The 26,932-nt window shown below is 42.6% G+C and overlaps 1 protein-coding gene across 6 annotated transcripts in view; it reads right to left on the bottom strand.

Moving 5' to 3' along the window:
* Window positions 1–26,932, bottom strand: part of MASP1 (mannan binding lectin serine peptidase 1) — a 65,849-nt gene that overhangs the window by 25,321 nt on the left and 13,596 nt on the right. For 4 of the 6 annotated variants that reach the window (XM_011381847.2, XM_023525887.1, XM_023525883.1 and 1 more), the window contains 6 exons: window positions 11,539–11,716; window positions 10,618–10,749; window positions 8,330–8,526; window positions 6,716–6,863; window positions 5,273–5,391; window positions 4,231–4,309 (listed from right to left, as the gene is read on the bottom strand). In XM_011381847.2, the coding sequence (XP_011380149.1) occupies window positions 4,231–4,309; window positions 5,273–5,391; window positions 6,716–6,863; window positions 8,330–8,526; window positions 10,618–10,749; window positions 11,539–11,716 (853 nt within the window). Of the gene's footprint in view, window positions 1–1,497; window positions 1,801–4,230; window positions 4,310–5,272; window positions 5,392–6,715; window positions 6,864–8,329; window positions 8,527–10,617; window positions 10,750–11,538; window positions 11,717–25,878; window positions 26,088–26,932 lie in introns of those variants that run through there. The other 2 variants (XM_023525895.1, XM_023525902.1) reach the window with 2 other exon arrangements.

Genomic DNA, 26,932 nt, shown 5'->3' with positions numbered 1-26,932 from the left:
GTCTCTGTGGCCTGGAGACAACTTCCCTTTTTGAGGGGTCTTGAGCCTGATACAAAGAGGTTATATCCAGACCCTGCTGCCTTAGCTAGTCTACCTTCTTTGCTTCGGGAAGAGTTTTATCCTTTTCTTTAAAGCTTCCTCTGGTCACTTCCACACTATGGAATTAAAGAGCCCATCTCTTTCTCATTCCCTTGGCCTCCCTTTCTCATTATTCTCTGGGATGGGATGTACCATGTCCTGTCTCCATGGTCACCTCTTGCTGTCATTTATTTTCCTTCAGACACATCATTTTTGACCCGCTGTCTTAAGCATGCTTAGCCATAATCCACGGGCTTCCTAGAGAATCCACAGTTGGCTCGGCCTGGCGTTCAAGCCCCAGAGACTGGCCCACCTTCCCACCCAGCCTCCTCCTCTTCCTTCTTCTCAGTGCACTTATATGCCCCAGCACCACAGACCCTTGCCTGCGCCTCCCTGTCACCTACTGCTTTCCCCACATGGGAAACGCTGTGTCCATGCTCTGGTCACCCTCGAGGACTTGGTCAAATAATTCTTCTTCTTAAAAGCTTTTTCTCATTCTTCCAACCAGATAGAACTGTTTCCAATTTCTCCTTGTGATGCCCTTTATTTATTGATCTTGCTCAGATCTATGCATCCTGTGTTGCTTGGTATTGCAATTATTCGAGTCCATATCAAACCTTCTGCCTGAATTATGATCCCCTCTGTCACACCCAGTACACTATCCATTATATTTTCTGGGCTTAAAAATATTGATTCAACTGATCTTTGTATTTAGTGACCATCCCATGTCCTTTCTCGGGGTACCTCTGCTGTAGGATGGCACCATAGTCCCCAGATTGCTCCCTGTTCACCCTTGCAGGATTCTGCCCTCCCCAGAATTTGTCACAAATAGACTGAAGAGCCATAATGCAATGCAGGGCTTCTCTGATACATGTGCCCAGATTTTGTTCAGGCTGAGCAGAGATTTCCAGCATGTGGGCTTTCTTTATCACTGTTTATGATCCAGTGATGTCCCACAGCACTAGAGCTGAGGATTGCTGCTTTCAAGTGTGATACCTATCTTTCGAAAACCTTTAATCAATGAATTTTCAGAAATGCAAAACTTGTAAGCCCCAGAGGAAGGAACGTCCAATGATGGCATCTCAGCCCAGTGTTAGTTATAGGTGGAAAGAAAACTTTTGAGCATAAAGATAAGGTCTTTAAAAATCCATGCTATATAAGTTATTCTTAGTTTTACCCACTCACAGTTATTAAGAAAGTAGCAACAAATAAAAATATTAAAGTCATAAAGTCACAGGCATTCTGGCCCATTCGAACTTGGAGTGTGGATTGCATTAGAAACCAGGGCTCACTTTGACCTGGTCAATTTAAGGCCATATGAATGTATATTAAATCTTGTGTCTCTAGGACCAAAGTTATTATTTTTTTTTTTCCAAATGCTAAAAAAAAAAAAAAAAACCCAACAAAAAAAAACAAAATACATTGTCTTTTCATTATTTTCCATAGTAATGTTTGAATAATGGGCGAACTCTCAAAAGGAGAATTGTTTTCATACACACAGGAGTTTTAACTGCTTAAGACTGTGTTGCTTTGTTCAGCGTCCACTCTAATCCGCACAGAAATGAGAAATGGAGTGTTGGCAGGGTGGGGGAGGGGTGGGGTAGCTCTAGACCCCGGGTCTTGTGAGTGATCCATTCCTGGATGTCTGCACTGTGTGGGGTCCCGTCATTCACTCTGTCACTTGCTCTGACTGGAGTTTGCTCTCCACATCCATTTCAGTTTCTGCCACCATGGTGAAGATCAAAGAGGGGTCAGAGGGTACAGAGAAAGAAAGCAGAGAGAAGAAGGGAGACAGAAGAGAAGAGAAAAATTAGCAAGCAAAGCAGAAACGGTTTATGCAGGAAATACAGAAATCACTCCACCAAAATTGATTAAGAATGCACAGTTTAGGTACAGCCAGTGTGAAAGACAGTTTGGGATTACAGAATTTGTACCATTCTGAGAATTTGCATAGTCATAAATCCTAGCTCATGAGAATTATAACATTCTTCCCCTAGAGAGAGCTTTGCATTCATCTAATCCAAACCCTTGTTTGACAGATGGCATTCAGAGTGGAGCAGTATTTGTCCTGAGTCACTACAGTGAGGTGGAGGTAGGGCCAGGACAACCCCCTGTAATTTCCACATCCTATTCCAGTTCAAGTTTGCTCATAGCACATACACATTTCCTGTTTGTTCCCAACTCCTTTCTCCCCAATCCCTGGGGACTCTCAACTTCTTAGTCTTGTTCATCTTTGCATCTCCCCTAGGACTCCACACATGTCTGGGACAGAGATGCTCAGTAAATACCTACTTAGTGAATGAGAATAGATGCCAGGTGTGTCTGAACAGGGATTTCTATTGCCCTAATCCGGGCTGTGCTGAGAGAACCAGGTCGCATTAGGGTGAAAAAAAGATTCCTCTTTTTTTTGACACAAAATGACAAGCATCCTTTTGTATACTAATACAAGTCACATAAGAGGGTATCATTAAATATAGTAGTGCCTCACTCTGTCAACGCCACTATTATAATAAAAAGTGTGTGTATTTCATCAGGGAAAAAATTTATTAATGTTCTTATTTTTCAAAAGTGTAAATGAGAAAAGCCAAACCTCTTCCCAGTGAGGGGTTTGGGTGAGGGGAAGAAATAAGTTTTCATTTAATCCTGGTGCTCTATTGGTATGACATGTACATGAATGCAGTTTGTCCTCAGAACAATCAATACAGGAAAATGAGGCCAAAAGAGTTTGAGTAAATTGCTTAGGGACCTTCAACTGGTCGAGTCTGGCTTTGAATATAGAACTTCCTGACTCCAAAGCCACCTCCTGTCCTCTACACCCCACTTCCTCCTCTACCTCCCCCTTCTGAATAATCCCTTGCTTTGGGCAGAACTTGGGAACAGCACTACACATGAGCCACGTGTTGGAGGAGGTGGTAGATGTGTCTGCCAGCTTTGAGTTCCTCCATGTCTGGACCTCATCTTTCCCATATGAATTCTCTACACAGACCTCTGCACAGGCAACCAGTAAAAGTTCGCTGAAACTTTTTGTTGAAGCCGTAAATTGTCCCTCCTTTTCCCACACGGGGCTCTGACTCGAGCCACATCATCACATAACAAAAGGAAAATTAAAAACAAGTACAGTCTGCTCCAAAGTTCTGCCTGGGATTTGCCTCAAGAGAGCCCCACCCTGACAATGTCCCCTTAGAGCCGTGGGAGTGGGCCTGCCTGCCCACGGGATCCAAGCCGTTCAGGAGAAGGGAAGAAGACACCACTTCGAAGTTTACATAAAGTTGTGAACTAGGGGTGGGCGAGACCAATTCACATTCTTGACATCTCACCTCTCCATGCTAAAGTAAATCCTCCTTCCTTCTCTCCCTCTTTTTCCTACCCTTTCTGTCACCATTCCTTCTCTCGTCACTGTTGCCACATATGACTTTCCTAAAATTTTGGTCCTTACAACTCTTGCACTGAAATAGCCTAGGTAGGGGGAGAGGAGGAGGTGGCTGGCAATCTATTTTTACGAAGCTCATTGGGTGATTTATATGGACTACATTCTGTCAAACCACCAGGATATATTCTAGAATAGTCCAAATTCTTTTATTTTATAGTTTAGGAGAGGATCTTGCCCATGGTCACGGGAAGAGAAGGGGGAGTTAGGAACAAAGCCAAGGCAAGAACTCTGGGTCCCAAGAGCCATACAGAGCTGTTTTCTCTGTTTACACATGTCCACTGTGTTGACCCCCACAGCCCTAAAGCATGAGCTGTCCCAGAAAACTTTGCGAATATGGCTGAAGGCCACGCAGAGACTGGCAAGGTAACTGGGCACTGGGGCCAAAATAGTTTCATGGATTAGCAATTGCCAGAGCTAGTTTCAAACTTGGAAACATGCTATTCCTTTAGCAAGTTTGGCAACCTTTCTGCAGGCAGAAGTAAAATTAGTATTTAGAAAGTAAACTAGGACCCACAAGGAGTTTCTTTTGGAATCCTAATGTCTTATTGCTGAAAGAAACATTAATAGCCTTCCTGTCCAACCCTCATGTGTCTGTTGAAGGCCCGCCCCCATTCCTCTTAAAGTGAACTTGCCAAGCTGTCACTCTTGTGTGGTCTCTGCTTGGATTCCATCAGTGCTGGGTAGCTCATTATCTTTATAATCAACCAATTTTGTTTTCTTACTTTTACAGGTGGGAATCTTGTTACTCCACATCCCATCCTTCAGACACTCGATCTGGAATGTGTCCATCTCCACGTCATCCTAGGAAGAAACATAAAGAGTATGGGAAGAAGGAAGAAGGGTGGGGTTGGTGGTTGTTTTCCAGTAAAACCAGCTCAGACTCCAAACCTGGGTGTCCTCCATTGAGATTTTCCAACTATGGGCCTCCAAGGGCAGGCACGCTTGAAGATAAGGGAAAGATAGATGCTGAATTCACATTCCCTGGTCACAGCCTGGCGAGAGGGAAGGGCTGGGTGCAAGAAGGGTTTTTGGCAGCTGTCTCTAAAGGGAAAGCTATACCCTTGACTCCCTTTTCAGAGCAGGGGCTCTCAAATCTGAGTGTCAGCTTCCCTGAGGGCTTTTGCATAGACTGCTGGGCCCCATCCCCAGAGTTTCTAATTCAGTGGGTCTGACCTGGGGACCAAGCCTTTGCATTTCTATCAAGTGAGGTGATGCCCTGGTAGAGACCGACCTTGGAGAACCATTCCTTGAGAACAGAGGTCCTCTAGTTTGGTTCACGTCAGACTCACCTAGGCAACATAACAGAAAAACCAATCACTGAGCCCCACCCCAGAGATTCATATTTAATTGATCTCAGGTGGGGCCTGGAAGGTGCTTTTGTTTTTTAAGTGAAGCAGGTGATTTCTAGGAAAATCACTGTTTCAGAGGGAGGGAGAATGAGCAGTGCCAGTTGCTTTCCATCCCAGCCTGATGAACTTTGTTAAGGTTGTTTATCCTAATTGTAGGGCTGCATAAATCTAGATTTTTGAAATTCAAACCAGCCTACACTCTGATAAAAGACTTTAGTATCACTTCCAGAAGTGAAACAAATGCTTTGAATTTTCAGAAGACTGGAATTTCTGGTGCACTTTGAAGGTTTATGGGGAAGTTGGGAAATAGTGTGGTGGGACCATGACAAATTCTGTAAGCCCATCTGCCCTGGGAGGTTCTGGAGAATTTCTCTGGCCTAGTTAGTGGCTCTGGCTCCCAAGCAGGACCCTGTACCTTCAGCACTTTGTAGCCTTTGTCACAGCTCACGAGCACCTGGTCTTTGAAGAAATACTTGTCTTGCAAGGGCTCAATTTTCCCATGGACAGGAGGCTGTAGCCCTGGGCACTCGTTCCCTAGTGGGGAGCAGTGAAAGAACAGCAGATGAGAAAACAAGGAAAAGCCTCACCATGAGCGGCCAGTCTCGAGAATGCGCCTAATAAAGGTGGAAGAACCACAGCACTGAGTATGAGCGGCCTGGACCTACTGGGTCCTGAAGAAGACTTATTCTGGATCCTTGAACAGAACATTTTCCAACTGGGACCTCTATTTCCTCATTTGTAAAATGAATTAGTTGGCCAAATAATTTCATCGAAACTCAGGGTTGGAAAGGATATTAAATGTCATTGGATACAACCCTTGTCTGGTGCTTTTTTTTTTTTTTTTTTTTAACATCTTCCCTAGTAGACATCAAACATCTATTTGCATTCCTATAGTGACAGGGAGCTCAGTACCTCCCGAACCTATCTTTCACGCCAGACTCATCCGATTAAAGGAACACTGTTTTCAGAGTCAACTGAAATTTATACCATTGTAATTTTTACTTACTGGGTGTAGTTTGCCCTCTTAGGGAACTCAGGGTGACTTCAATCTCTCTTTCTTCCCAAGACTATTCCTCAAAGTATTAGATTGATCATATGCTTCTGTGCCTCTCTTTAAAAGGCTAAATCAGATAGGATTTCCAGGCCCGGACCTATCCCTGACATTTTTTCCTGGACAAACTCTCTTTTTTTAATATTCTCTTTACTTCTCACCATTGAATTTGATAACACAGGCCAGGCCCGGATATTGGAGTCTCTACTGGCTTAGTCATGCCCAGCTATGGTCTTGTCACTGACATCTACCCTCTTCTTCCTCAAGTCACTGCAGACCCCTCAGATCAAATGACTATCAGGATTTGGGCTGAGACTGGCTGCCTTGGGGTACTGGGGAAGAAAGACTACGGGCTTTGCCAGTCTGAGCGGGGGAAGACAAGGAGGCGAACTGCCATAATGAAACATTTTGAATTACAGGGCCACACCCAAATTCCTGCCTCAGACTTGGACAGAGCTGGAGCTAGAAAGGTCCTCTCCAGACCCAATGAATCACAGTGCGAAGGGGTGTCATTTAGGAAACATTTTTTTTTTTAATCTCCCAATGTGATTCTGAAGTATAGGAAGTTTTAAAAATGACATCTAGTCCAAATTCGCCATCATTGCTGCCTTTCATCCCATTTTACAGATAGGAAACTGAGTTAGAAAAGAGAATGTGCCTTGGTCTCCAACTACTCAGTGGCAGGACTGGGAGTCTCATCACAACCCCAAAGGAGTCCCAGGCCTGCACCCCCTCATCCTTCAGCCACTGCCCCATGAGGGCTGAACACAACGACCCAGTGTGACTGAGGAGGGGAGAGGTCGGTACCTGCCGCCTTGTATGAGAGCTTCCAGCCCCGATTCTCGCCTGAGTTGTCACTGCGGAACAGGATCTGGATGCTATGGGTCTGGGTATTGATGGGTTCTGGGGCTTTCTCTCCACAGAAGGGTCCCAAAAGTTTTGAACCAGCTTTAATCTGTGAGGGGCAAGATGGAGAAAAAGAGGGTCACTCACATCAGAGCACTGGTGGCTGCTGCAGGGACCACCTCAACACTGCATCGGGGGTTTTCTGGAATACTCCGTGAGAACCCATGGTATTCACTGACATTTCTAGTGGGCTTTACCATTCACCAAATGATTCCATCTCCACTCTCCTATTTACAATTTACAATGGCCTAGAAGTGGGCAAGGCAGGCTAACAATCCTCTGCTTAAAGATGAACATATAACTCAGAAAGGGGCAGAGCCCTGTCCAGGTGCACAGGAGAGAAAAGGCCTCTGCTCTGAAAGAACCTGCAGTTTAGTCAGGGGAGTCTGACAATAAATAATAAACAAAATAATTACAAGCTGTGGTAAGGGTTATTAAAAATAACCAAGATGATACACATATAATATCAATATATACTTTAAATATTTATGATTTATATAGTAAAATCTATGTAACCTATATAATTCATCGTTAATATGATAACTTTAAATAGGTGGTCAGGAAAGGCCTCTTTGAGGAGGTGACATTGGATTTGAGACATGTAGGATTAGTAGGAGCTTATCATTGGAGGAAGAGAGAATACTTTCCAGGCAGAGAAAACAGCACATGTAAAAGTCAAGGCCAAAAGTGGGAAAGAACCTGGAAAGTATTAAGAACAGGAATGAAGACAGTGTGGCTGGAACAGAGGGAGTGCCATGGCACGAGATTGGAAAGGCGGGCAAGGGCCACATTGTGTTGAGGAATTTATGTGTAACCTTGATCTAATCTGACTTTTATAAAGATCAGCCTGGATGCTGTAGGAGAACAGACCTTGTAGGGCAGGAGAAGAAGAAAGAAAACCAATTAGGTTTTCCAGTTGACCAGAAGATGATGAGGTTGGACAAGATAGAGGAAGTGGGCTGGAGAGAAGAGAATGGGCACTATTAGCTGATCCAGATTTTCCAACTCTCAGTCCTGGGTCCTTCCTATACCTTTAACTTTTTTCCTTTCAACACTTTTCCTTCCAGGACTCCTTAATCCTCATTTGGTGACTTCTACAATCTTGGGTAATATCTTCACCTTATCACCTTTACTGTGGAGAGGTGGGAAAAAGTAAAGTCCCAAGAGGTTAAGTATCTGGACAAGGCTCACAGTAGAGCTCCTGGGAAACCATGTGTGGTAGGCAGGATTCTAAGATGGTTCCTATGACCTTCACCTCTGGTGTTACTTCATGATAATGTTATGTTACATGGCAAAAGAGATTCTGCAGGTGGCCAAGAGGGTTGTTTTGGGTCAGGGAAGATCTCTAGACTGGATCTGATTAAACTGGTGGATGTTATTTTAAATAATTACTTGTTGGGAAAGCAAACTGCTTGGCCCCCTATCCTGGAAGAAGGTAGAAGGCAAGAATATTAATTTTCTCAATTCAGCAAGATTTTTCAGCATCCCTAGGGCAAAGGTCCATTGCAGGCTTACCTTGATGTAGTCATAGGGGCAGGGCACCTCTGGATGGTCCTCGATGTCGAAAATATCCTCAAACTGCAGGCTGATCACAAAACCCTCCTCTAGTTCGATCACATAGAAGCATTCAGAGCTCTTAGGGTAAGGGTTGGGGAAATCTGGGCTGGTGATCACACCGGTCCTCTGAGTAAAGAGATTGTCTTGGCATTCCACTGTGGGAAACATACCAAAACAAAGTTACACACCACACCATGGCCACAGAAACTCCTCTCTTATTTGTTATTGTATGATTTCTCAGTAGTTCCAAGAGGCAAGCAGGAAAGGAATCATTATTCCCATTTCACAAATGAGGAAACTGAAGTTCAATGAGGGGAAGTGATTTATTCAAGGTCACACATGTAGTAATTTGCAGAGTCAAGACTCAAAGGCAGTTAAGTGTGATAAGCCTGCTCATCAGATTCGCTGGCATTGGTGGGGGCCGGAGGGGGACTGAGATGGGAAGGCTTTAAGACAGAGTGTTGTGGGGGGGGGGTGGGGAGTCTGAACCTCTTTTGTCCTGCTTTTCCCTCATCTTAGAACTCCATCAGGTGTCTGCTCAAAGCCTGCCCTGATCCCTCATCTAACACAGTACCCTCATGCACACCCTCGCTCTCTGGCCCCGGCCTCGCTTTGTTTTCCTTTACGCTATTGGCCATAACTTACCATCATGTAATACTTGTGAATTCTCTTCCCCGCATTTGACTTCAAGTCCTCTGAGCTCAAAGATTCTGCCTTGTGCCCATTGCATTTGCTTCATCAAGTAGCCAGGGGCTTAGGATCCTGGCCATGGTTTAGTCCTGCTAGATCTGGGGTGGCAATTCTTTCTAAGCCTTTGTTCATCCTGTTCACTTGCAAATGAGAAAACTGTGGCCCAGAACTGGGGGGGGGGGGGGGGGGGGCGTGACTAACCTGAAGTCCCACTGCTCTAAGCTGCAGAATAAGGTTTAGATTGAAGTCACTTGAATCCCCATCTATTTTCATTTTTTAACCCCAAGCACTATCACAGGGATGATATTGCACCAAAGGGGGCTAAAATTGGTTCTTGATGGGGATGGAAATCTGATGCTTTTTAATGCATAACGCACTGTACATAAACATATATACAGTGTATCTGTGGTATTAAAATGTCATGGGTGGGGACAATTAGGAAGATAATGTTTTAAAAGGCTCCTGAAGGCAGAGGTGAAAATGAAAAAGAGATCAAGAAATCTTGCTCATTCTTAACGTCCACCATATTCAACATACAACAGATACTTAATAAATACTTACATAGAAAATATAACCCTCTTCAAGAAAACTCCTGTATGTGCCTGCCTTGTACTGATGGGTCACATAGAGATTTTATTCAGAAGCAAGAAGAGGTTTTTGAAGGAGAAAGGAAAAGAATTCTTGTTTCCAGTCTTGCCCTCCTCCAGTGACCCCTTCACTCAGCTTCCAAGGGAGCTTTCTAAAACATAGCTCCTTATCCTTCAGTCATACTAATCTACTGGAAATTACCCGAACCTTCCAAGTTGTATCCTGTCTCGGATGGTTTGTGAAACTTTTCTCTCTGCCTGGAATGCCCTTCTTTACCTTATTCTTTCATCTTCATCAGTGTCACCATCTCTGGGAAGTGTTGGCTCACTTCCTAGGCAGACACCATGGCCACACTTCTTGTACAGCATTTACAACATTTCACCATTGGTTGGTGTGGCTGTTGCCAAGAATAGCCAAGAATAGTCCTCATGGAAAGTGGCTGAGCCCTGCCGTTTCTCTACCCCTGCCCCTCCCAGAGACTATGATAGAATAGGAGTGTTGATGACAATGACAACAGAGATAGCAAGAGTGAGATGTTTTCTTGCTGTCTCTGTCTCTGTCTCTCTTCTCCCTCTTCTTTGCTTTGCAGTGAGGATCTCTTTATCACAGAGGAACCTAAGGGGCATGAAAAAAGAGAAAAAGGAACTGCTCGTCAAGGCCTGGTTTATGGCTCAGAGAGACAGGACTGAGAAACCTACTTTCTCCCTTAACTTGGCCAGGCTGATCACCTGCAGTAGGAGTGGAGATAGGGACTAAAGACCAGAGATTCCTGCTGCTCGGGGAGAAAGATGGCCTAGTGGCTAGGGCTGGTGGACATTTCAGCATCTTCATTCTGGTGGTATTTGAGGCACAGCTCTCTGACTTCATTTTTAATTGTTCCTTCTGAATATCTGTCCTTCTGCTGACAGATACTCTGACTGGAAAGTGTGGCACATAACAGTGATGAATAGAATCACCCCTGGACCTACCTCGGCAGGTCCTATTGTCTGTGTGGAGGATGTAGCCGAAGCGGCAGGAGCAGTAGTAGCCGCCGATGTAGTTGTGGCAGTAGTGGTCACAGGACAGCTCTTCGTCCTCCCGCTCCGTACATTCATCCACATCTGTGGGGAAGGCAGAGCCTCTCAGTCAACCGATCCATGTGTGATGATGAAGACAACAGCCAACACCTACAGAGCACTTAGTCTGGGCTGCTCACTGTGTTGGGAGATACTGCATTCCCTCATTTAATCCTAAAGTAAAGCCCGGAAGTAGCTATTATCTCTATTTACATGAGGAAACTGGGGCTCGAAGAGGTGAGCAACTTATCCAGAACCACAGAGAGCCAGGTTCAAACTCAAGGTTCAAACCTGACTCCTGGTGCTACTTTCCTCTAACACTCGTGATAATAGTGAGTAGGACTGTTATTATTCCCATTCCATAGATGATAAAACTGAGACTTAGAGGCATTAAAGAACTGACTCTATGTCACGAAGATAGTAAGTGGTGGAGTCAGCATTCAAATCCAGGTTGGCTGACTCCAGAGCCTGGGCTCTTAACTTCTACTCCAGATTGCCTCTCTCTTCCTATGTCATTTATAGGGGTCAAGCCCTGCCCTAAGCATTGGAAATATAAAGATAAAAATATGTATGTTCTCAACCCATTTAAAACATTCGAACATTAATTTTCCTCAAAAGGATATATGAATGGCCAAACAGGCACATGAAAAGATACTCCACATCACTAGTCATCTGAAGGATAGATATGTGATAGAGCAAATGCAGTAAGATATTCGTGGTAGAATCTGCATGGTGAGTATACAGATGTTTACTGTAAAGAAGAGAGCACAAGGCACTTTTAATCTTTATAGGGAAAGGGAGACCTGGGATGAGCCACATACTTTTCCAACTTACCCACAGCCATGTAGTGGGCTTCAAAGCCTGTGAATCGTTCCTCATTGGAGAAATCTGACTGGAAAGTGATGGACATGAAAGAGCCAGGGGAGAGGACCACTTCCTGGCCAGGGGTATGCTCTGTGTCTGTGGTCTCCCTGCCACAGAAGATTGCCAGCAACTGGTCTTCAGTTTCTACCTTTGGGTCAAAGAGAAAGGGAACAAGATGAGCAGCTGCCTAAATTAGCTTCTCTGCTGGTCTCCAGTAGAAAAGAGGGCAGGGCTGCCCATGAGTAGCCAGGCAGCCTGGGAAACCCAAAGGGTTGGGATTAGAGATTCTAGGATTTAAAGAAAGACCCATTACAGGTTGAGTCAATGTGGCCATCCAATCACTGTTTCATTCATTTTGTTCAGGTCTGTCAGAAGTAGCTTGACATTTCTCATTTCTGTTGACAACCAAATGGCTTATTTGTTGAAAGTAACTCAATATTAAAATTCAAAAAAAGAGTTAGACAACTTCATAGGTAGATTCTGTATGCAACAGAAACTTACCACATTTCTAAAGAAAATAAGCCGTATATACAGCATAAGTCATTCATGGATCATTCAGTGTATGCCTGCCACTGAGCAAAGTGAGGGATAGAGGGTGAAAAGAGAAGAATAAAACATAGAGCTGTGCATGGCAATGTTCAGACTGATGAAAACACAGACAGAGCTATTATACAGTGTGACAGGTGCTTTAATGGAACATAAGCACTGGGAATGCATTCAGGAGGTGAAAGATCCCCATTAGAATATAAGTGGCAAAGGAAAACAACTGTGTTTTCTTTACAAATGTGTCTCCAATGTATGGAACAGTACCTGGCACAGAGCAGTTATCTAATAAATATTCATTACCGAGAACTCAAAGTGCAAGACCCATTTTGAGAAGGAGAAGCTGGGGGTGGGTAAAGAGCGGGTATTGTAGGAGGAGATCTACTTGGAAGGATAGGTTGACACGAGATTATGGTTAATCTTGAATGCCGTAATAATAAGTGACTCTTTGTTCTGTGAATAAAGGGAAGGCATTGAAAACTTTTGAACAGAAAAGTTATGTAATCAGAACTACATTTAACAGGTAGTCTTAATAATACTGAAACAACTGGAATCATCCCCAAATAGTGTATGTGTGTGTGTTCGTGTTAAGACTCAGATGCAAAAACTGCCTATTTTCTAAAAGAATTCATTACATTGGAAAGCCAGAGTCCCTATGTATACTCAGAGATCCCAGCAGAGATCTTAAACTGGTTGCCTAAAGCTGATTATGTGTGTTGGTTTGGGAAGCATTGTATGGCAGCTGGTTGGTATACTTTTTTAACTATGAATGCTTGGCCTACCCACCACTCTATCATTTACACCTAACCCAATTCTTTTAACCTTGTCTCTGTGTTTGCAACCGACTGATCTTTTAGCCAAGATGCATGAGAAAATCTCTTATCAAGAATGATTTCTGATGCCTTTCAAAGCCATTAAAGGAAAGTTCTCAAAGGCTGCCTATCTCTAGTAGGTTCTAATGAATTCATTGTTTTGTTCATTAGTTTAATATGTCAGAGTATCTTGACATTTGACACTTCTGTTTTGAAACTAATGATGTATTTATTTAAAATAAGTGGGAGTTTTAAAGAAAAACAATTTGCCCTGGCAACAAAACACAAGGACAGTTAATCACTAACTTTGGAATTGAAGTGTAAACAGAAGATGAGATCATGGCTTTGCTATTTATTCCTCTTTGCAGATACTAGCCAAACTCGCACCAGCCTTATTACTGTAGAATGTGCCTATCTGCTCACAGCTGAAATGTCACTTCCTTGAACATCACAGCTGGTTCATTATTTTGGTTATCTGAGTTTTGCAGATAGCTGAAGTTTTACTTAACTATAACAACAAAATTTTTAAAAAACATTTTTTTGTGTAATGTTTTTTAAAGTGCTTTATACAAATTTCTGCTTTTTTAGGTGAAACATACTGATCTTTTCTGGGGTATTCAGGGACACTATTATGAACATCAACCATCTTGGGGTTAGTGAATTGTGTAAAGACGCTTGCCCTGCATTGAACTTCCCCAGACAATAATGCCATTACAATTCTCGTGTCTTCTTTATGTAGTGTTTTATTTCTGAACTTTTATAAGTTAATTGGATGAAATAAGATGTAAAATAGACACCAGTTAAGCTGCTCTTCTCAGAATTTAATAAAAATAAGACTAGATAGATTTAGAGTGAGGGCCTGGGAAAGGGCTTCCTCTATGAGTAACTTCAGGAACTGGAGTATACTATCTTGGTGGCTTCTGCTTTGGAATAATGGAAGGTATATGGATGGTCCGAAGCCCTATTTGACTCCAACATAAACTGTTATATAGTTGCCTCCTCTCTAGCTCTCAGTTATCCATCTGACAAAACAAGGGATTGAACTGAGCTCTATGTTCTCTTGCAGTTCTGATATACTCATATTCTAACAAGTCATCATATCCACACTAACAGATCCATACATATATACTGGGAGATTGTGAGTAGGAGTTTCAGCACACAGATTGCTCCCTGCTGAAAAATCTGATAATCTTGACCTTGTTTATGGTCTATTACCATGTAATACAAAATCAATTACTAATGAATAGTCCTGTCTTGAGCATTACCACTTCTAGACACAGCAGCCTCCTCCCTGTAATTTGCTATACCCAAGGTCTTTTGGGTTCTATAACATCTGTAGCATGGACGCTTTTAAATGAAGCCAACCAGAGACCATTTGAATTAGAAAGAGACCTAATGAAATTCTGTGACAAGTAAACTCTCTCATATCTTTCAGGCTTAGAGAACTTTTCATGATGGAAGATAAACAATCATCACCTGGAGAGCCACAATATTTTAGAGAACAGGTAAGCATGCCCCAGATGAGACGCATGGGATAATCTAAATCATATACCAGCGGTCTCCAATCTTTTTGGCACCAGGGACTGGTGCTTTTATGGGAATCTAATGCCTGATGATCTGAGGTGGAGCTGAGGTAGTGATGCTAGCGCTGGGGAGTGGCTACAAATACAGATGAAGCAGCTGCAAATACAGATGAAGCTTCACTTGCTCCCTGTCTCTCACCTCCTGCTATGTGACCAGGTTCATCATACCTTTAGAAGCAGAGAAGACCCTGGGGTGCTAGAAATTCAACCTGCAACTCAGAATAGAGTCCTAGAATATCAAAGTTAGGAGGGAGGGACCTTTAAAAGCTATTTCAATCCCCTTCCTTCCAGAGGAAACTGAGGTTGAGAGAGGGGAAGTGACTTGCTGAAGAGTAGAGAGATAACCAGAAGCATTTCCTGATATCAATTTTGCTTTTGGAACTGTTCTGACCCTGGAGAAAGAAACCCACCAACCGGGAGCATCCATGACAAAAGACATAGGCACTTTGACAAGCCACTTGTCTAGCTCAAGGGCCTCTTGAAACCTTATCTTGGGTGCATGGACTATCTCTCAGAGAGGATGTGGCTCAGTGACAGCTCCAGCCATAAACTAAATAGAGAGGGTCACTGGCCCTGGTTACTACTTGCAGTTCCTGCTATGAATTGTAAAATTCTATAAAAATCGTTTACCTTGGAGTACAGGTGGAAGATTGAGCCCTGGCTCCTCTTTGGACTGCCCCGTTTCTAGGATCATCATATTAACATTATGGAGGGAAATACCTTATCACATGAAGACACAAAATTCATAATAATAGAGAACTATCTGGCTAGGGATCACAGACTCTTCATTTTCCTAATTCTTATTATGGGAAACCATAGTCATTCAGGCTATTGTTATTTAGAATACTAACCCACTGATGCATGTCCTCAATTTGTTTTCTTTCAACTTAATTCAACACTTATTTACATACTGAGTTCTCGCTGGACTATAATGTGGAGAATGCCAAAAATTACTTATGTGTTGCATGAGCTTAATATGCAAGTCCCCCGCCTCTGAGAATGTAAAATTAGGTAGAACAAGATAAGTGCTCAAAGGTGCACATGTTAAGGCGTTGTCAGGGTATAGTTATTGCAGTGAAGGATAGAAAGGCTGTGGGGTTTAAAGAAGGAGAAAAAATTGCATCCAGCTGAGGGGAATTAAAAAACATTTTAGAAGAAAAAAAAAATGTTCTTTGAGATGGGGACTGAAAGATGAGTAGGATTTAGGCTGGTAGAAATGGAAGGTGGAAGGCTGAGGGATAGTAGGGAAAGCATCCAGACAGAGAGAATCGATGGACTGTGGGTATTCAGAGTCTCAATCACCCCTCTCTTACCACTACCACCTCATGTAGGAAAAGGATCTATTGCAGATAGAAAGCTGGAAAGAGAGATCTAAAGAGGAGAAGTCAGAGTCTGTTTCTTGTGAATCGTCTACCTCAGTAAAAACAGCATGAAATAGCTAGGCAAAAAAAGTAAGGCAGAGCAGCAGAAAAGTTGGCCAAATTTCATTGTGAGCACAGCTACAGCTGCTTTCCACATGTCCATAAAGTTATCTCATCAGACTTTAACAAATACACTGACAGCTACCCATCAGTTCCTCAGAACAGTGAATAGAGAAGGTTGCTTAGGAGTGATCGCTTTCATCTTATAGATGAGAAACTTGAAGCCCAGATCACTTAAATGAATCATGCAAGGTCATTATTTAGTGAATGGTGGCTCCAACTCCACAAATGCAGCATCCTGATTCCATAGCCAGTAACACTCATGCTCCTTTAAGGCATAAGGCAAACCAATGATGGTTGTCCTACAGACCCAATGGCTCAAGGCTCTGCTTGCCATTGTTCCCAAGCTACATCCTGGAGGCCCTTTTTGATATCTTCTCTGAATCCTTAAAGAGCTTTCCAGAGTTAACTTAGGCACACATGCAGAGAGTGTGCTGGATTGTTCTGTTGTCAATTAGTTAATCTGGAAACTATATTCCTCAGAATCTCCTTTCCGGTATAGTTCCAGGGTAGTGTTGGCCAAAAGAAAAACTTGCATGCATTAGAATGCAATAGTCCTTTTACTCTCTGAAGGTTGTTTTATGATCAGATATAGAGATGGACAGATGTAGATGTGCCCAATAGGTTCTAACTTGTCCTCACTCTCTCCAATCAGCATCCAGATCTTCTTTCAACAACTGGCTCTGATGACCAACAGTGTCCCAGACCTACAGTGACCCAGATCTACCACCAGATACTTTCAGGTAGACACACAGAGGTGGTAGCTGCTCAGAGCCAACAGCTTCTTATAGACCTCTCTCCATGGGCTCCCTTCTCACAGTCCCATTTTGGCTCTTGAAATGGGCTTGAATTCTTGAATTTCTCTGCAGATGCCATCATTTCCACTCATGCCAGGGTTTCAGGAGAACTGATTAGTGACCTTTCTGTGGTCACCAATTAACTCCCTGTCTATGAGAAGCTGGGACCTTCACTTTCCCAGCTCCTCCTATACTTATGAGTTCTAATGCCCGTAGGTGGCTTCAGTTTGGGATTAGCTAACAAACAGAGGCTAGAAAAGTGGTGAGGAAATGGCTGTAGGAGGCTTGACGAAGGCGACCTGAGTCATGTAGTGATGAAAGAATTGGCAAAACTTGCCTTTGGCAACTTAGAAGGTAGAAAAATGTATAGTAATAAACTTGTGGATCTGGCTAAGGTGATCTCTAGGCAGAATGTTGAAAGTGTCATATGTGCTTCTAGCTGTATATGGTAAGGTAATTCAGGAAAAAGTAAGTCTCCAGTGTGTAAATAGAAATTAGAGGAAACACAGAGGGCTCAGGACTAGCTGGATTTGAAAATAAGACTATTTTTCATCCTTAGTCTCTCCACTAACAAAATATTGTAAAAGCAAAAATGGCTTCAGGATAAAAAATCATGTTAAAAATCTGGCTATAAAACCCTTCATTAAGATGTAGAAGATTTAAAGCAGTACCTAGGACTCCCTATCAGTGAAACTGAGGGTCCTTCTAACTCTGGTTAAATTTAGATTTAAATCCTAGCTCTAGAAATCATCACTCTCTCTCTTACCCTCAGAGACCTAGACTTTCCCTCGATAATCTGCAACCCCCGAGGCAGCAGAAGACAGTAGCCGGGCATGACTAATAGTCACATTGTTCCGACCTCTGGCAGGCTGAGGATAACATCTTGACTTAAGTTATGTTTCAGCTCCTGAGCCCTAAGATGGGATAACTCCCTGGCTACTTTCTTATGAGACCAGACAAAGGGATTTCAGAAAAGACCTCAGAGGTGTCCTCAAGATCTGATAAAATAGTTCATGACCTTTATCTCACCTCTGGCCAATCAGCTCTCAAAATGACCTCAAACCCCTAAACCTAAGTGTCTGTGATTTTGCCCTAGGTAATCTGTAGCCTACACGCCATCGCCATCGGGGAGCCAGGTCTTAAGAGCACTAGCTCACCTGTGCCTCCAGGCTTGGTTCCATTTCTTTAAATTAACCTCTACTCTCTTTGCTGCAAACTCCTGTTTGTGTCTCCTTTGGCTTTGATGCACACAGGCAAACGGACCCCTTGATTTCAGTAACATCAGCTAGACAAAAGGGCATCAAAGAATCTTAAGGGCATTGTCCCATAGCACCCTGACGTGCCCTTCAAAGTAGAGAGAGGCCTATTTTGAAAACAACTGTGGGTGTCGTTTTGTCTACTGGAATGGACTATATGCTGATATATTACACACACACACACACACACACACACACACACACACACACACAGTTTTAAAAGAAATGTACCAACCGGCTTGGACTAGAAATGAATGAGGTCATTTAAAAGGAAGAGAGGCCTCTAGGCCCCGAATTTCAATGCACAGGAAGTAGGTGGTGAAGGGAACCAAAATTTTGCCACTCTAAAGTTGCTTTTTGAGATATTGATTTTAAGCCGTTTATTAAGAAACAAGACTCAGAAAGAGACTTTGAGCATCTCCCAATTTCCTACCAGAGATTCAGACAGAGAAACCTGCTTTTTAGGAAGAGAGCCTGGGCATAACCACCTTAAGGATTTTTACCCTAGCATTGCCCAAGAAGACTTCGAACCTGTTAGCTAGATACCTCACATCCCATTGTTTCTGAGTTTCTTAGCAAGAATGTTCCTGTCATGTATGTTCTGCTCTTCCTCAACTACTAATCACCCATTCTCACTTCTGAAATCTAATACCCCTTGCCCCATTTTCTTTGTCCACAAATGTCTTATATATCTAATGTTGCCTCACTGTTTTTGGAATTTTCATGCTTATGTGAATTCCCCATGTGCATGTATTAAAACTTTGATCTTCTCCTGTAAATCTGTCTCTGTTAATTTGATTATTAGTCCAGCTAGACGAATGTAGAAGGTGAGAGGGAAGGTATTAACTTTTCTTAGCCCTCACAAATTGACAAGCTAGCTGGGAGAACTCACCGTCTGAGATACTGCTAACTCCCCCACTACTAAAGCTGGGAGATGATGGACATCATCAGCCAGCGGAGGTGGTAAGCATTTTACCTTATCAGCCTCTTTGATATCTTATCTGTGGGGTTCAATGAAAGTTAGAAGTGTTAAGAATCTTTTTCTCTCTTCTAAATTTATATTGCCAAGAAAAAATATGTGTGAAGCTAGCTTCTTAGGCCTAGTGGCTCTTGAGTTTTTTTTTTTGTTTCCTAATTGATCCTTTCCTCATGGAGATGGTTATTATTTTTTTTTCTTCTTCTATATATATGTCTTTTATGTTGTTTGTCATAAGAAAGAAATAACCACAGGGATAAAACACAGGTTGGCCTCACAGGCTAAGTTGTTAAGTAGTTCTCTTTAGACTGGAGTCTATTCAGAAAAACATTCTTGAGTCTTTAAATAAAAAATGAATGGGATTTTTTCTTCAGTTTTGTTTTATGTCCTAGGGGCTCGGCTTTGTGACCATCAAAGATATTTTCTCTGGTCTCCATCATCTGGAAGTTACACTTACCGTGGTGTACCTGGTGGCCAGTCAAATAGACTGGGTTCCAAATGTCTCTTTGTCTGGCTGTGCCAGCTCCCAGGGGAGTTTGTCATAAGGGACCCCAGACCATAAGGAGCCTTTGTCATCCAAGCCTTCGTTACTTGTTAGTGCTGGAAAAATCTCATTCCAGTACCGCCTGCCTGGTGCCATAAATTAGCGGGTTTGTGGCTGGAGGCATCTCGCATTTGTGGGAGGCCAGAGACACCATACGCATGCCACCATCCTGACCATCTGTGTAACAAGGGTCTGGACTTTCTTTGACATTTTTTGGGAGTAAACTTTCAGATCTATGAGGGTGCATCCTTTGCACTCTTCTTTGGGAAGACTTTTTGCTTCCTTGATTAAGCCGTAAAAAGCCTTTATTGGTTTGAGTCACTATAAATTCTACCATCAATGGCCAGATTATGGATGTTTTGAATTAGAAAAATTTCTAAAATGGAAAATTTTTATGGAGCTCTCATTACAAATAGCTGTTTGTTAGTACTTTTTGAAAGACCAATTAAAAAAAAAAGGGAGATTCAAAGAAATATAACTAGTATTAAGCCTTTTGAATTTGCTGTTTAGCTTTTTGGGTCTTACAGATGCTAATACAGATATTAAGTTGACTAATAAGAGAATTAAGAAAAAAAGCAGCTTCGGGGTGGCAAAATTTTGTTTCCTTTCTGTGGAAAGGTCTACTTGGCTGCAAACAGGTGCCATTTCTTATGGAAAAGGAGGAATGTCCCATAGGATGAAAATGAGAATCCAGAGGGCAACAACAAGAGCCACGAAGAGCAGTGGACTGGAGAACCACTCTCAGGGAGCAGAAAGGGGCTCTAATCGAGGAACATTCCTGGTCTGGTAACAGGTATCTGGCTGGATTTCAGATTACTATGGAACTGTAACAGTGATATTCCTCCCATTACTCTCATTTTTTTCAGTGGGAATTCTATTGTGGTTATCCTGTGTTTGAATCACCAAGACAAGAAGATATTGGGTCTGTGAAAAGCAGATGACTTTTCGGATATCTCTGGATCAAGAGAAACTGCACTCAAGGCTTTACACCCTTGGTGACTCATCTGCCTCTGGACCTAATTTAAATCATGAGGTCCTAGACTTCAAGCCTGATATGTTAATGGGATTAGACCTTTGAGGGATGGCACTAAAGTGTATTTTACACATGGGAGGTACATGAATTATTTTGGCAAGAGGGTAGACTATGATATATTGTTTGCAAAAATATCTACAAACAATTGCTTTCATTTTTGCACAGAGACCCTTTTACAAAGTGACTTTGCTGCTCATAGACTGGCTTTGTGAATTGCTTTGATAATAAACATGTGATGTTTTAGAAATGGTGAGTCACTTCCAAGGAGGCCTTCTAGCTCTTTCAGGACTCAGAGGGCCTTACAGCTCTTCCCTCTGTAGAATACTGCCCCGAGGCCACCATGTAAAGAAGCCTGTCAGGATTACTGGAGGAAAAAGGCCACATAGGGCAGAAATAAGCCAAATAACTGACAAGCCACCACCAAACACCAGACGGGTGACTGAGGCTATTTTGGATTTTTCAGCTCAGTCAAGACTTTAAATGACTACAGCCATGTGAATGACTTCAGGTAAATTCAGCAAAAGGACCATCTTGCAGAGCCCATTTCAAACTCTTGACCATAGAATTATAAGCAAATAAAATGGATTTTGTTTTAGCTACTAAGTTTTGAAGTAGTCTGTTACACAGCAATAAATATAACTGGTATGGTGAGTAAGGAAATAATTTGGGACAAAGGATAAGACATTTGTGAACTAAAATTTGGAGAATTACAATCTCGTGGATTTGGGGGGCTTTGAAAGTTACTTAGTCTAACTCTTATCTTTCTACTACATCCTTACTAAAAACTCATATGACTTTTTCACCATCAGTCGTAGAGATAAGAAACTCACTACCTTCCAAGACTGATCAGGTCATTTTGGATTATCTTTAATTTAGAAAGTTCTTCCTTGGCCCCACATCTGGGACTATAACCTAGGGGAAGATATTACAAGTGTGGAAAAAACTTTTATGAACAGTGATGTTTATAGCAGATATACACAATAATAAAAAACTAGAAACAATGTAAATATCCAAGTCTAAGGGAACAGTTAAATTAGCATTAACTTTGTTAAGCGCCCATTAATTATCACAGTAATGGAGAGTTTGCAATGATCTGAAAACGTTCGTAGTAGGTTATATTAAATAAAAAACCAGGAAAAATTGTATATTCAGTATAACTACAACTGTGTTAAAAGTATATACTGAACACAAAAAGTAGAAGGAATTAGAGCAAACTGTTAGCCATGGCTAGTGGAACTATAGGTAGTTTTCCTCTCTGTTCTTAAATTTAAAAAGTGTTCCTAAGAGAAACTTGGGCCCAAAGCTACTTTCATCTTTTACCCAATGACATAAAATCATTCAGTTGAGGTCAATAAGCAAAGAGAACACACAGGAGGGGCAACTAAACCAGCCTGGTAGTTCGGGCCTGTTTTCTAGTCCTTCCCCTTCTCACAACCAGCTGAGTTTTCCCTTCTTTATGGTAATGGTGCAGGGACTCCTCATCACTCTCTCACCTCCTCTCATTTTTTCTAACCCTTGAGTTCAAACTCAACTGGAAAAGATAAAAATCTTAATTCCACATAAAAATACAGGGAAAAATAAAATTCTAATAAAACAATCAAGAAACTCAGAATAACTAAAATTCACACATGGCATTGCATGGCAGGAGACACCTTTTGCAATTGTCAAGTCCAAGAGGGAGTCATAGGATGGGGTGTGAGTGGATGCATGAGGGGATACAGACAAGTGTTTTGGTGTGGAGTTCATGAAGACTTCGGGGGAAGAAAGAGGATAGAGAGAGAACGAGAGAGTAGGGGAGAGATTGAACATTTAAGGATGTTTGTGATAACATCTCTGCCCTTTTTTGGTTTCTCAAGAGAATGATTTGAATTGAGAGTTGCTTTTGATTAAGTTTTTTGTTTTGGGATGTAACTTCTTACTGAGACTGGATCATTGGGACCTCATCTTTACATGAGTTGCACATATGAGTCTTCCCCAATTATTAGATGTTGAGAAAATTATTTAAACTCTCTGTATTGTTGGTTGAATTGTATTCTCCTATAAGAAATGTTCAAATCCTAAGCCTTGGACATGACTTGACCTTACATGGAAATAGGTCTTTGCCCATGTAATTAAGTTGAGATGACTGGTGTCCTTATAAGAAAAGGGAAACTTGAACACAGAGACACACACAGAGGGAAGTATGAAGACAGAGGCAGAGATTGGAGGTATGCTATCACACCCAGGAAATGCCAAACAGTGCCGCCAACCACAAGGAATCAAAACGGGGCAGGAAGTATTCTTCCCTCAATCCTTTTAGAGGAAGCATGGCCCTGCTGACCTTGATTTCAGACTTCTGCCCTCCATAACTGTGAGATAATAAACTGTTGTTACACGCCACCTGGTTCATGGTAACTTATTATGGCAGCCCTAGGAAACTAATATACTCTGTATATAGGTTTTCTCAGCTGTAAAATAGTGAAAATAATAGTATTTATATCGCAGGACTATTGTGAACATGACATGTGTTAATATATGTAAACATTTAGAAGGTGCTTGAGATATGGTAAGTGCTCAATAAATCAGTGAGAAGAACAGGACCACTGAGATCCAGTCAACTGAGATGATACCTTTCTGGACTCCCTGCTAAGTGGGGCCTAGGTAGTTTCAAGTGTTTACAGAAGAATTAAGAGACTGAAACTGTCCCTGAATATCCTTGTTTCCAGATTCTCCTCCATTTCTGATCTCTCTGAAGCTACCAGGGGACTTTCCTTTTTGTGAGACCCCTAAGTCCCAGGCTGATGGAGCAGGAAGAAAACCTAGAGCTCCCTCTCAGCTCAGCCTCTTTGATGGGCAGGTGGTGGGTTAGGTCCCTTTGGTTCACTGCAATTTATAAAATTCCTAACAATTCTGTGAGGTGGGGACACAGAAAGAATATTATCCTTATTTTATAAGAAAGGACCAGAATAATGTAAAGAATCACCAAAAACTTCTATCCACAAGAGAATAGTATGAAGTCCAGGAATCTCTTCACTGCCCTGTGTTTCAAAGGATTTCTCTAGATGTATGAATTTAGGCCAATGATTCAGTGACAGTTCTGGGTCCAGGACTCCTGAGTCACAAATGAGTGCTCTCTGCTTCTGAGAGGTCACACTCTGCAAGTCTGTCACCTCCAGGGATTGCTCCAGCGGTTAACAGTCCAATTTTTCTACTTTATCTAGTTGTCCAAATTACAGTTAAAGGTCATGGAAAAGGAGCAAATTAAAGGTACTGGATGCCAGACAAGAACCTGAGACTAGAAAAAAAGGAAGACGTGTGCATGTGTGTGTGTGTGTGTGTGTGTGTGTGTGTGTGTGTGTGTGCGCGCGCGCATGCGCGCGCGCGCTTGTGTGTTTCAGAAGCTCTTAAAATCCATATAAATAAAAATAGCACTGGTGGGTCTGAGACTCAGGATGGCCTCATTTTAGAGGGGCTGAAGGTTGATGCTTCAGTCCTGGTGCAAGTCATTTGGCCACAAAAACAATAACAATAACAGCAACAACAATAGTAGTAATAGTTCCTGGCGCTATGTGAAATTTTCCAGTTGGCAGGGTATTTTTCACCTTTATTTTATTTGCTTCTGATGGTAGTCTTGTAATGAATATGCTTCAGGCAGATATTGTGATTCTGGGCCCAGAGCGGTGATATGGGTTTCCAAAGCCAAACATCCTAGGAATAGCAGACCTGAGACAAAATCTAGATGTCTTCCAGACTTGGCTCAGTAATTGGAATCAGATAACCACAGAAGGACAGAGATAAAAAGACATTAAAGGCTATCAAGTCTTTCTTCTTTCCTAGATGGGGAAACTGAGGCTCGGAGAAGTGAAGAAACTGGTTCAAACTTAAATGCCCATATAACGGTGGAGCCAAGATCGGAGCTCAGGTATATTGATAGTCCCAGTACAGTGTTGTTATTTATTTGTTAATTAGAGTAAAAACCTCCCAACAGAGCTGGGGAGCCCCAGGGTTTTGTTACATGCACTGCTAGATACCATTTACACTGTGGTGGCCTGAGACACAGCTTCCTCACAAGTCCTTAGAGTCTAAGAATCCCACTGCTACAGCAAGCATTGCCCATCTGCAGGGAGGTCTCTGGACAGAAAAGGGAATGGTTTCCAGGCAGCATGAGCTTGGGGAGAAGAAAGAGCTGGCTGGGGAGGGGTCCCTGGGAGCCTGGGAAGGAGGCATCCCGCAGGTGGGAAACTGGCAGTGCCCACCATCTCAGTGAGTGCAGGGTTGGAGGTAGGGGGTGGGGAGAGCCTGGGAATCCTGCCTGGAAAGGAGGGCCAGGAAGGATTTATATTCTCATTGGCCTCTGAGTGGCTAGGATTCCTCTCCCCATCCCATCAGTGACTTCAGAGCCAGGCTCATTCACATGCAAATTCCCTCAGGGGCTGAGAGGCTGAGCCCCAAACAGTTCAGGAAAATTGCCTAGAACAGGACAAAACAAAGCCTTGCTGTGTTCTTCTGCAGCAGAGGCAGCCTGGCTTGAGGTATGTCATGGTCAAGACTGGAGTGAAAGCAGTGATTAAGTGCTGGGAGAAGAGAAGGGACCAGAAATGGGCCAGTGTCACCTGGCAGTTTCCAGGAACGCATGACCTGTCAAGCTCCTTTGCCACTGCCAAATGTACCTTCTCATGTCTTCCCATGGAAATCCTCCCAGAAAGCTGGGATAGGGACTGAATAGCCTGGGTTCTGGTCACTGCTCTGCCTCCCATATGCCATGCGTCACTCTAACTTCCCCAGGCAGTGGTGTGCTAGAACTGGCTTGTGGAGTCAATTGTCAGCTTTTCAGGGATTTTCATGACTCTGTTGTTAAACATAGGCATTATAAAGATTGAGTTTTATAAACTTATAATTTAATAATATATGTTAAAAACATTATATAAAAACTCATCACTTCCTAATAATTTTAAATTTACTATTAGCTATGCTCTTGAGGTTATTATTGTCCAACACATCTGGGTGGTGAATGGTATGCTACTGCACATCCCTTCTCCCCTATCCTCCCAAACCACCCCCAATCCTCCATCCAGATCCAGTTGTTAATCATTTACAAGTACAGCACTATGTTCAAGCTGAGTTTTCACAAACATACAAGGTGGATAGTAATTCTGTCCTCTAAGACCCAAGCAGTCAAATGAAACATCAGTGTGAAAGCAGCTTGTAAAGTCTGCCATTGCCTGTCAGCATTTAGCGGGGACCCTGCTTCCCTGCCCTACACCCCTCCCCTTGATCAGGCTTCCCTTCCCTGCTCCCCAACATACCTTTCTGTGTTCATCTCTCATCCCTGTCCTTCCTGCTCCAGCTACACTGACTCTCGCTGTTCTTCAAACACACCAAGCACTTTCTCACTTTAGGGCCTTGGCACAGGCTGTTCTCTTGGTTGCAATGCTTTTCCCCAGAAAGCCACGTGGCTAACTTTTTCAACTTCTTCAAGTCTTTTCTTACATGTTACCCTCTCAGTGAGGACTACCCTGACCAACATATTTCAATCATAACCCCCACCCCAACTCACAAGGCCCTCTTTACCCTGCTCTATTTTATTTCTTTGCCTATCAGCTTACTATTCGCTATATAATTTACTTATGGTTATGTTTAATATTTATTGTCTGTTTCTCTCAGTGCAATATAAGTACCCTACTGGCAGAGATTTCTCTCTGTTTTAATTATCGCTATACCCCAAGCTCTGGTAAATAGTAGGCATTCAATGAATAAATGTGTTGAATGAATGAATGAATGAATGAATACCTCCCCTTCCCTAACTTTTCTTCTGTGAGTACACCAAAGTAAATTCAAACACTGCTTTTTGCTAAGGTGTGTCTGAAAGGAGCCTATGTACACACGAGCACACAGATTTGCACACCAGGTACACCTACACCCGGGAACACTCCCACCTCACGCTCACCCACACTTGAGCACATTCTCTGTCCTAGCCTTCTGACCTTCCTTCTGTTTTCCATCACCTCATAGCCTGTGATGTTTGCACTTCCTGCATAAAATAAGCCTTTTTTTTTTTTTTTCTTCTCTCACACTTTTCTGAAGCTCATTTTCACTTCTTGATTCTTCTGAATCAGCTAGAGTTGGTGTTTGGGACCCGGTATGTATGGAATGAAAGAATTCTGCCAGGGAATATAATTAAAATTCATGAGAAACCTTTATCCATTTCTCATTTCTCTTTTCCTTCAGGGGCCAAGGCCTGGCCTGTCCACCCCCACAGAATTAGCAGAGCTGCTGCAGTTCGGTGTCAGCCACAGCCACAGCCTGAAGGTCGAGGGCATGTTCTGAGTAAACACAGAGCTCTGCACAAAATTAGGGGCT

This window comes from Pteropus vampyrus, unplaced genomic scaffold, assembly GCF_000151845.1.
Source record: "Pteropus vampyrus isolate Shadow unplaced genomic scaffold, Pvam_2.0 Scaffold14, whole genome shotgun sequence".
NCBI lineage: Eukaryota > Metazoa > Chordata > Mammalia > Chiroptera > Pteropodidae > Pteropus > Pteropus vampyrus.
The sequence above is the reverse complement of the archived record's forward strand: the minus strand, read 5'-3'. Positions and strand labels throughout refer to the sequence as shown.